The sequence below is a fragment of the Gouania willdenowi genome, chromosome 1, assembly GCF_900634775.1.
Source record: "Gouania willdenowi chromosome 1, fGouWil2.1, whole genome shotgun sequence".
Lineage (NCBI taxonomy): Eukaryota > Metazoa > Chordata > Actinopteri > Blenniiformes > Gobiesocidae > Gouania > Gouania willdenowi.
Window position 1 is genome coordinate 25,078,172 of NC_041044.1, and position 11,075 is coordinate 25,089,246.

At 37.3% G+C, this 11,075-nt stretch overlaps 1 protein-coding gene across 1 annotated transcript; it reads right to left on the reverse strand.

Moving 5' to 3' along the window:
- LOC114468874 (phosphoribosyl pyrophosphate synthase-associated protein 1-like) lies at positions 1-11,039 on the reverse strand. Its single transcript, XM_028456011.1, has 11 exons — positions 10,898-11,039; positions 10,476-10,673; positions 7,420-7,472; positions 7,259-7,325; positions 4,385-4,557; positions 4,116-4,231; positions 3,952-4,007; positions 3,460-3,605; positions 1,787-1,857; positions 1,451-1,597; positions 1-414 (listed from the first exon to the last, which is right to left on the reverse strand). The coding sequence occupies exons 2-11, from the start codon at positions 10,556-10,558 to the stop codon at positions 256-258; spliced, it is 1,071 nt and encodes a 356-aa protein (XP_028311812.1). The 5' UTR covers positions 10,559-10,673; positions 10,898-11,039; the 3' UTR covers positions 1-255.
- Positions 11,040-11,075: the final 36 nt, after the last annotated feature.

Here is an 11,075-nt window from a genome sequence, read left to right on the forward strand (position 1 = left end):
TGAAAGAACAGCAGCTTTATTTCTTGTCAGGTTTCACCATTTGTTTCATTCTTATTTTCATATAAATTAGTGAAGTCAAACTCTTGCATTTCTTTTGAGGCACAAATCAGTGAAAACAATCAATAGCTTCATCTGTACCAGACAGTGTACACTTTATTACTGTTGACAGGTTTTACCAGCGCGTATTGTAGAGAGTAGACTGGATTCTTGGTCATGGAGTAGTAGCTTCTGATATATGTGTGAACTTGTGTTGTTTCAGTCATCCACAGTGATGTTACGGAACAGATAAGCCATGGACTCGCCGTTGTGAATGCGACGAATGGCCTCGGCCAAGATCATGGAGACATCCACAGTTTTGATTTTTGGACACTGCAGCTTCTGCACCTCATGAGGGACCGTGTTGGTCACCACAACCTGGAGGCAAAACACCACAACTATATAAGTTTTTGTTTCCAGGGTTTCTACAGCTTCAGTCAAATTCAATTCAAGGCTTAAGACTTTTTTTTTATTGCTATTTGAAATTACATTTAAGACCAACTTCACAGTAAACATAATTTGGGGGGGGGGGGGGGGGGGGGTATGCCACATCACACATTGCTGAGGCTGCCGGCTGAGTCAATGTAGAATTTTTATTAATATATATTATTTTGTCATTAATAGACATGTTTCCTCTCTTCATCCCATTGTTCTCTGGGTGTATGCTGTCGACTTTTCACATTGTTGTTTGTCTCCGTCTTGTATGTTGCAAAGTAAAAAATTAAATATATATATTTATTTTTTTTAAATCATTTTTTTAAGTTTATGAATTGATTCAGAATCGTGGATGATTAGAATCACAATTCTTATGTCAATCGTTTTTTTCCCACCCATAAGTGGAGGGTCATTTTATTCTAGTGCAGTCACTAGACAACTGGCGGCCATAAAAAAACAAAAAATAAAAACTATTAAGAAAAATCTTTGTTGGACAGGCAATTTTTGTTAAATTTCCATGTTGTTTATATGTTTTTTTTAAACAAATGTTACCATTTATTTTGAAATGTGAGACTAATTACAATTATACAAAAATCATACTTGTGTTAATTTAGAATAATGAATTTATTGCCTTTTAAGACGTTTTTTTTTAGTCCAACTTATCTCAACTTCAGCTCGTCAAAGCTCAACACCACCACTTCTGATCACTCAGCTACACTGCTCTTTAAGCGGAACAGAAAAACAAATATAAACAGGAGGGAGATTCTCACCATCATTGGCTCGTTGCATTTTTCTTCTCAAAATAAGTTCATTTAAAGTTCAAACGTAGAATTGAATGTACTAGTAAATCATAGTCCATGCAATTTCTAAACCATATGTCACATTTTCTTTCTATTTGCATATAAATGTGGGTTTTATATGACTGGACAGTGCTGTGATCTTTAACACAAATGTATTACTTGGATATTTGTCACTTTACCTCATCAATTTGAGACTCCTCTATGAGTCTTGGTGCTTCTGCAGACAACAGGCCATGCGTAGCCATGATGTAGATCTTATAGGCTCCACGTTCTTTCAGGATCTCTGCTGCTGCAACAAAGTCCTCCACATCATCGATGATATCATCCTGAGGAAGAGGCGATAAAGAGAAAGACCACGTGGTTCCTTCATCATTTGTTCTTCTTTGGGTCATAAATTAAGAATTCCATTTATTTTATTAAAACAAAGCATGACAACTCACCTCACTGCCATGTTTAGAAAAAGGTACACAGCTATCGCACAATAATACTATATGTAAAAAACCCAAAACACTTACAATAATAATGGCGATCCTTCCTCCAACATCTCCAACAACAGTAATGGGAGGCTTCTCTTTTGCCATCATCACTGAAAGATACAGAACAGCAAATATTACGTACAGAACTCTACTTTAACATAATCTAGAGAAGTTTGGGAAATACGTCCATTTTTTATCTTAAAGAAATTGGTAAGATTCTAAAATAGTGTGAAATTCTTATTGACTCAACTTGCTTCTGGTTACAAAGATGTGGCTCAATTAAAAAATAAAATAAAAAGTAACATTTTGTTCTTCGTTGTGTCTATAACTGGTCAACAGTCTAACATGATGCATTGATAACTGTTTCTGATATAATGGTGTAAAGACAAAATGTCTCAAGCTTCTGATATCAAGCATTGACCAGGATCAGCCATCGTAAGCAGTCCAATAAAAGACTAATCCTATAAAAATGTTCATTGTGAAACACAAAACGAGACTTCAAATGTCCCCAACATACAAATAAAGATCATGCTTTAAAAACAAAACAAAAAGAGGTTGTTTGTTTAACTTGAGGAAAATGTTGACATAGAAAGGTAGAAAACTGCAGCTCAATAAAAAAAACTATAAAACAATTTTTTATAGAATGATGCAAAAGACAGAGCAAAAGATGCAAGAAAAGCCCACTTGATGGACCAACTGTTCCCTAAAGTTGAATATTAGAACGTTAAGTACTTTATAGCACTAAACCAAACCGTAACTGAAACAGACCTCTCATTTCATCATGTGTTTGTTTCTTATATATATTTATTATAAAGCCAAGATACTTTTACTTACTGTAAGTAAAGTCTGGAATAAGCTTTAGCAGTGGGATGGCCGTTCGTTGATAGGTCATTGTCATGTGACTGCTGTAGTGAAGTAAATCTGTACCATCTGATTTTGTATCACTGATTTCTTTCTGTATCAAAATACGGTGTTTAAAAAAAAAAAAAAAAATCTGCAAAAATTCAACATAAAAAATATGTCTGCAAAAAGGGCTGGAGTCATTTTCCAGACCACCAAGGAAAAGCAATAGATCCCTGTATTGTGCTTTCATTTTTGTAATTTTTTAACTGTTTACTATTCATAATATTATGATTATTTTTATATATTATATTACTGTAGGTTTACGAAAACCACCAACTGTTAAGTATATTAAATCAATTATTTTCAATTAGTCCTTTTCTATCCATGCAAAGTGGAAATCCTTGGTGACACTCGTTCATGCAGGGCAGCGTAAACAAGGAACACAAAGTGATTCAAGCTTTTCACTCATACTTGGGAGCTCTATCCCAGGGAATGGGGCATGTCTGCTGCCTGCTGTGGAAAAACAATGACGGTACAAAACATGTTATCGTACATGCAGCAGGCTTATTAAAAAAAGAGGGGAATGTTAGGTACAGGAACTACACAGACTATATTGGACCAAAAGCTATTCCAGAACTGGGCATGTGGTTTAGAAGAGTTGGGTTTCTGCAGCTATGTCAGTGTATCATTTGATTTTCAGTGTGTATATGATTGGAAATGAGGAATTCAAACACTGACACTATAATAATCTGAGTAATTGATAAACTGACATAATTCAGTAAAAGAACATTCAAACATCTATAAAATATAAAGATTTGACTGGTGAAGCTGTAAGTTGTGGAGCATTACAGGCTTATTGTGAGTCTTACATGGCAGCTCCAGGCCGGTGTGACCTGGTGTGGTCCGGGACAAAGGGGGCGACTGGCGACCGTCAGCCATGTCTGACTCTGAATGATTAGCCTCGCCGTGTATAACTGCCAATCCAAGTCTCAGCCTCTCAGCATAAGACTGAGCTCTGAAACACACACACAGGAGTCAGAATAACACGTGCCAACTACTGTAATTTATGTGTAGATGCGAAAACAGAGGAAAAATTTAAGAAAAAGGTTTTTGGAACATACAACAAAATATTGATATTAATCTCTTACAAAAACAAAATGTGCTCTGTCATAAGGGTGCCATAAATCTTCACTTGGTTAGACCTGCTTAGGCTCAAGCTGAGCATAATAAATGTTAAATAAAAAGCGTGAGAACTTTGTTTCCAGTCCTCTCTAAGCAAATATTTTAGTAAGCGCAAACATTCTAGTTCAACAAAGCAAATACTGTAAATACACATTTGTGCTTCTAAGATTGCCTCTTACCTCTTTGCAGCTGATGGAGATTTTGCAACAATTATTGCATTTCTGTAATCTGGAATCTTAAGATGGAGAAAATCAAAGAGTATTTACCAGACTTTCAAAGTGGTTTTCAAAAGTTCTACAAATCACTGCACAACTCTACTACTGTGCATTCATAGTAGACTTACCTCCTCCTGGATGTACTGGAGGAGGAAAGGAGAAGCACGTAGGTTGTCAACTGGAAAGTTAAAGAAACCCTGGATCTCCTTCTGGTGTAGGTCCATAGTGATGATGTGTGTAAGCCCTGCCACAGCAAAAATATGACACGCACAATCATCTAAAATGAAAAGTAAATGCAAAATAATAATTTCATATGATGAAAGTGAGCGGCATCTTTTTTTCAGACCTAAGTTTGTATCTTTGAATGGAAACCAAACACATTCAACACATTTCATACCAGCTTTAGCTAACATGGATGCTAACAGCTTGCAGACAATGGATCCTCTCTTCCTCATCTTGCACTGTTTGCTGTACGGAAAGTAAGGAATGACTCCGATAATGTTCTTGGCGCAAGATGTTTTGAGGGCATAAGCCATGACCAGCAGCTCCATTATAGCCGTGTTTACATCTCTGAGAATAAAGAAAAAAACAACATAGAAGTCAAATATTAGATATACAGTAACTATCAAAAAAAAAAACAAAGTTTTAAATTATGATTTTACTTCATAATAAGCGGATCTTAATAATGAGACTCCAAGTGTTTTTTCAAGCAGTGGTTCTCTAACTTTTTTGGCTGAAGTACCCCTTTATCAGACTACAAGATTTTACTATTTTTTTAAATAAGCATACTGAAACAGTAATTAGTGCCTCCTGAATAGATTTATTGTCATAGTTTTTATCAGTTACGGTCATCTGCCTCCTGATGTGGGACCAACACCAACGCTTGTATTTTCAGTTCTTGTTCTATTTAAACTTCATATCATTACTGAAAACCCACCTGTTTAAAGTGGCTTTTTCATAAACCTCCCCTTTTCTGTTTTATTCCCCATGCAAAGCGTCTTTGAGTGTCCAAAAAAGCACTATACAAAATTGATGTATTATTATTATTAAGGTAATTTACATCATTATTTGGTGTGCATTTGGTGTCATTTTGTGTATTTTGCTGTTTGTCCTTTTATTATTCAGTATTATTTTCTCTAGGGATGCACCAAAATGAAAATTTGTGGCTGAAGCCAAATAAAATATAAACGCTTGGCCGAATACCGAAAGATTTTCACAATTTTTTTTCAATCCTGCATAAATAGCCTAGAATACATTTTTAGACATGTTTTTTAAAGAAAGTAAATGTTTATTCAATACTCAATACACATATGAAGCGAATGGGGACATTTTTTGACCCTGCTAAACGTTTCGTGCGGCAGATGCGTCCGGTGCCGCAGAAGACACATTCGGTGTGAACACAGGTTTAGCCAACCAGGACGCAGAACACAATGTGCTCATATGCTGTAAAAAATGCATGCAAAATTGCACTGTAAAAAAAATCTGCGAAACACCACCGCATTACAACTGTATTCCAATAGCCTTTGTTTTTCAAAAAACAAACAAAGTTTTTCATTTATATTAGCCCTTCAACTAAAACAAAACCAAAACATGCATTCCAAAAAAAAAAAAGCCTCAATCAGAGGGCCAAAGTTGAAAAAGTTCTGTTTCTTCCCTCCCTTGTTATTCCACATTTTGTTAAAAGTCAGCTCCAAACAGGCGAGTTGGATTTTACCTACGTTGGTAGGTGACGTCACCTAACAAGCCTCCTAGAATGTGAGCTCCTCCTTCTCCAACTATCTAACAGCTAAAACAAACACTGCTGTTTAATATAGAATATATTATAATTTATTGCCATATATATATACACACACACACACACATATATAAAAATACAAACTGCACTACTGGACGCCCAAACTGCACTACTTTTTCTGCTGGTGATCGTGTTGGGAGTCACTGCTTGGAGCCACGGACCCATTGTTTACACACATCAGTTGTTAGCACTCTGTGCTAATGCTACACCAGTCTATGCAGTGAGACCTGACATCGCTTGTGAACTGAGGTGGAAACGATGGGGATGCTTACGGATTTGTGGCTCACAGCGTTTTCGTGTGTTGTTGGTATCATTTAAATTATTCTCTTTCAGTGTGTGTGTTTTTGGTGTCATTTGGATGTTTCTAATGTCATTTTATATGTTTCTGTTAGTTTTGTGTATTTTTCTTTCATTTAGTTCACTGTGTTGTTGTTTTGTGGGCTGCTGGTAATAAGTAATTTTTTCTCTAGGTGTTTCGTGTGTTTTTGGTGTCATTATGTTGTTGTTTGTCTGTTCTTTTTATTATTCAGTACCGTAATTTCCGGGCTATAAATATATATAAATGAACTACCACGGAGCGATCACAGTGAGTCGGCCTCTGAGTCAGAATACGGACGCGATCGCTTCTGAACAAATCCAACGTGGTGATTTGGCAACTTCATGCTGTTATGCTACAATTACAAACCGGCTGACTTTTACTATCTCTCAATTACCCCCTGTAATGCCATCACGTTCCCCTTGAAGTACACGTACTCCTATTTGAGAAACACTGATCTAAAGAAAGAAACCCAGTATAGATGTTGGATAACCAGTTTCTGCTGCACACAGTGAGAATAGAAGTATGTGTGATGAGTTTTGGTTATTTACAAATAATAACACAAATAATCAAGACCAAACAGTTTTGACTGGACTCGTAACACTTAGTTAAAGTTTAACAGAATAGGACAGCAGATGAAAACTACAGACTCAGAGTCTGGATGAAGTGACCCATTTACTGTCCTTTCTTCTGTTTATTACCAGTGACTGAAACAGAAAGCTAAACCACTCCGTGATCAACTTCAATAAAAAGTTAAGTTCACTAACTTAAAAGGTTTTTGTTGGATTTAAAAAAATAAGATTAAAAATGGACAATTGAGGATCAAGTTATTGTGCACACATTTTTTTTTTTTTAGCTCCTTGTAAAGTTGTAGTATCTCCTGTTGCTAAGTGCGAGTCATGAGTTGCCGGCTTCCTTCTCTCTGAGCATTAACTTGTTTATTCAGGAACTACCAGTACTGTTGTCTGAGTGTGTTGTTTGTGTGATAGACTGGCACCTATCCAAGGTGTAAAAAATACTCTGAAAAAAAGACTCTGTGACATGCCTGTAGCTTAGTTCGGGGAAGGGTGAAATCAGAGTATAAACATCATTGCTTGACTTAAAGCTCAAAAAGGTGATTTCATGAACTTTAGTTCACCGAGAATCCTCTGCACTCTTACCTGGGAATGGTCTGAATAATGAAGATGTCTTGTCCTCTGACAGATTCTCTGACATCTACTCTGGTCTCTAGAAAAAATAAAATCCAAACAAGTGTCGGTGAGGTAAAACGTGAATAGAGAAACTAAATGTAAATATGAGCTAATGAAATAGAAAGTCTCACCAGCATCAGCTTCTTGAAAAACAACAGATTTGCCTAACTCCACACCCAATCGCCTAAAGTGGAACAAACATGTCATTGATCATTACAGTACCAAATTTGTTTCATTTAGAATATCACACACTCAACTTTGACTGTTTTGCACACTGGCAATAAAGCTTAAGTCTAAACTTTAACATTTGTGCACTATTTTTGTCCATACAGCAGGTTCTTACAATTCATTTCAAATGTAAAAATATCTGGCACTACAGATAATCAAATTGGAAGTGCTGTAATAAGGAGTGGTTATCATAATAAGATAAGATAAAGTAAATGACGAGATGCACAGGGGGTGCAGTTCATTTAAAAAAAAAAAAAAAAAAAAAAAACTACTTTTCTTTTTATCTAGAAAGTAATGCTTTTACAGAATCCCTTCCCTTCGTCACTACAATTAAAGTTGTTAGTATTGATCCAATAAAAGAACCTTTCGTATTTACTTTGCTAGGTTAACCATAAAGATGCTCAGTTGTGATCTTCATGCTATCCTGCATGTTTTACACGACTTCTTGCATAAACACACCTGAATCTAATGATTGTCATTATGCAGCTCTGACACTGAGCTACTCTTTACAATGTTATGATGGACCAGGGTAGTGTCTAAAACATGCAGGATTAGGGCTCTCTAGGACTGGACATGGGGGACCTTGTCGAGAGAAATGTTGCTTTTAGGGGTGGGAAAAAGAGAGAAAAATAAGATGAATCCATACAATGGTAAATTCTAGATGAAAAATTTACAATCTATTGTTAATTTTGAATATGTGTTGATAGATTGAGGCTGGATCTTGTAGTGTTAACCTTTAACATAGGGATACATTTCAAACAAATAAAGAGCAAACAAAGTAAGTCTCAAAACTTTAATTTAATCACTTTATTTACAACATCGCTAAAGTCACATTTTTCTCAAAGATTTTACTTTGCCCCATTCTAGAGATGCAGGACCTACTGATGTATGCATTTATTACTATTACTATGGTTTGTCTTGCCTGTGGGCAATCTTTGGTACATGTTAATGTACTTATTTTAGACAAGAGGGAAAATTATTTTCTTTAAGTCTGTAGAGGGAAAAACTGCAGCATTACTAGTGCAAGTTCTTGTAAATGGTAAACTGACTTGATTTAAGTTGGGTTTTTATTAACAGCATAGTCCAAAGACACTTTACAATAGGAAGTGTCTCCTAGTACGTAATACGTATCCATGAACCGGCATTCTATCCGTACGAAAGATGACATTACCGGAAATCACGTGACCATTCCGTGCAGTTAGGGTTAGTCCGTAACATAGTTTAGGGTTAGGGCTAGTTAGTCCTTAACATAGTTTGGGGTTAGTTAGTCCGAAACGTGGGTTAGGGTTAGTTAGTCCGTAACGTGGGTTAGGGTTAGTTAGTCCGTAACGTGGGTTAGGGTTAGTTAGTCCGTAACGTGGGTTAGGGTTAGTTAATCTATAACGTGGGTTAGGGTTAGGATAAGTTAGTCCGTAACGTGGGTTAGGTTAGGGTTAGTTAGTCCGTAACATAGGTTAGGGTTAGTTAGTCCGTAAAGTAGGTTAGGTTAGGGTTAGTTAGTCCGTAACGTAGGTTAGGGTTAGTTAGTCCGTAACGTAGGTTAGGGTTAGTTAGTCCGTAACGTAGGTTAGGGTTAGTTAGTCCGTAACGTAGGTTAGGGTTAGTTAGTCCATAGCGTAGGTTAGGGTTAGTTAGTCCATAGCGTAGGTTAGGGTTAGTTAGTCCATAACGTAGGTTAGGGTTAGTTAGTCCATAACGTAGGTTAGGGTTAGTTAGTCCGTAACGTAGGTTAGGGTTAGTTAGTCCGTAACGTAGGTTAGGGTTAGTTAGTCCATAACGTAGGTTAGGGTTAGTTAGTCCATAACGTAGGTTAGGGTTAGTTAGTCCATAACGTAGGTTAGGGTTAGTTAGTCCATAACGTAGGTTAGGTTAGGGTTAGTTTGTCCTTAGCGTAGGTTAGGGTTAGTTTGTCCTTAGCGTAGGTTAGGTTAGGGTTAGTTTGTCCTTAGCGTAGGTTAGGGTTAGTTTGTCCTTAGCGTAGGTTAGGTTAGGGTTAGTTTGTCCTTAGCGTAGGTTAGGTTAGGGTTAGTTTGTCCTTAGCGTAGGTTAGGTTAGGGTTAGTTTGTCCTTAGCGTAGGTTAGGGTGAGTTCGTCCGTAACGTAGGTTAGGTTAGGGTCAGTTTGTCCATAGGGTTGGGGTTAGGGTTAGTTAGTTTGTAATGTAGGTTAGGGTTAGTGCGTCTGTAAAGTAGTTTAGAGTTAGTTAGTCTGTAACGTAGGTTAGGTTCTGGTTAGTTAGTTCATAACGTAGGTTAAGTTAGGGTTAATTAGTTCATAACATATATTAGGTTAGGGTTAGTTAGTTTGTAACATAGGAAGTACAAGTGCATAGCTCTCACTGGCCAGTTTAGGCCAGTGGTGCACCTATCACGTAACCTAAACTGGCCAATAAGGGGCGTTGTATACGGATGGAATGCCAGTATATTGATTGTTACGTATAGAGAGCCACTGCCTTTACAATATCCGCACATTGACACACCAATGGGACAGAGCTGTCATGCAAGCAGCTAGTCAACCACTGGGAGAAGTAAGTTCAGTGTGATGGTATAATCAGGATTGAACCCTCAACCTCGCAATTAAAAGACAAACCCTGCACCACCTGAGCCAGGATCTCCGCAAAACTGTGGGCATACAATACCACTGTAGTAACAGAAATGTATCTTTCTCAAAATCTACTTTTTATATGTATGTGTATTTAAAAGATTTGCATAGCATTAAAAGCTGAATTTGTGATGAATAACTGGATAAAAGAACTGTCGCTTTTCCCCTCAGCCAGAGAGGAATGTGCTCATGGGTTTTGCAGTAATCACACACACGTGCACTGATGTTTTTACATTGATAATGCTAGAACAAATGTGTCATGTGAACATGTATAAACACACGCAGTTGTTTTCGTTTGTTTTGACCTCTCATCTGCTTTCACGAACATAAAAAACAAAACTTGAAGGCTGTGACTTACTCTGTGATGCTCTTGGCCAGCTCAGTGCAGGCAGAGGTGGAGTTAGCACAAAACACTCGGTAACCGCTTCGTGAAACATTCATGGTGGTGAAACCGTGAGACAGCTTTAAAGATTGAGAGTTTGATCTGTGGCCTCCAAAACGCCTGACGGACAGTGTGTGGTTTGGGTCCTTTTACACACAAACAGCTCAGAGACACCTAGTGGAAGTCAAACGTTCGGTGGTTAACATTTACGGACTGATAGTAAAGTAAATACACGGTGCTGGACACACAATAGCCCAGCCTCAAAAAGCACATGCCCTATTGTAACGTGGAAGTGACGACGTCAGAGAAACATTGCCCAGTATCTCTAAAAACGGACTATTAAAACTGAGAGTAAATGCAAAGCTTAAAAAATAACAGTCGCTGACGTGTTCACCTACCAACACCAAAGAAGGGTGATAACCACCGAAACAGCTGGACAATAAGTAGAGAATATCAAGCGGCAGCAGCAAAGTTTGTAGCAACTTGGTTGTCGTAGCAGAAAACTCGAAAGCGTGTGAATTCATTGGTGGATGAGGTACTGCTGTTCAAGAGAACCAATCAAAATACAGAAACGAA

Bases quoted from the DNA above. Each gene is read 5' to 3' on its own strand.
- LOC114468874 (XM_028456011.1), bottom strand. From the start codon at position 10,558: ATGAATGTTTCACGAAGCGGTTACCGAGTGTTTTGTGCTAACTCCACC. The intron at 4,008-4,115 runs GTAAGTCTACTA...CTCCATCTTAAG, and splicing joins TCCAGTACATCCAGGAGGAG to ATTCCAGATTACAGAAATGC. The intron at 1,858-3,459 runs GTAAGACTCACA...TGTATCTTTCAG, and splicing joins CACCGGCCTGGAGCTGCCAT to TGATGATGGCAAAAGAGAAG.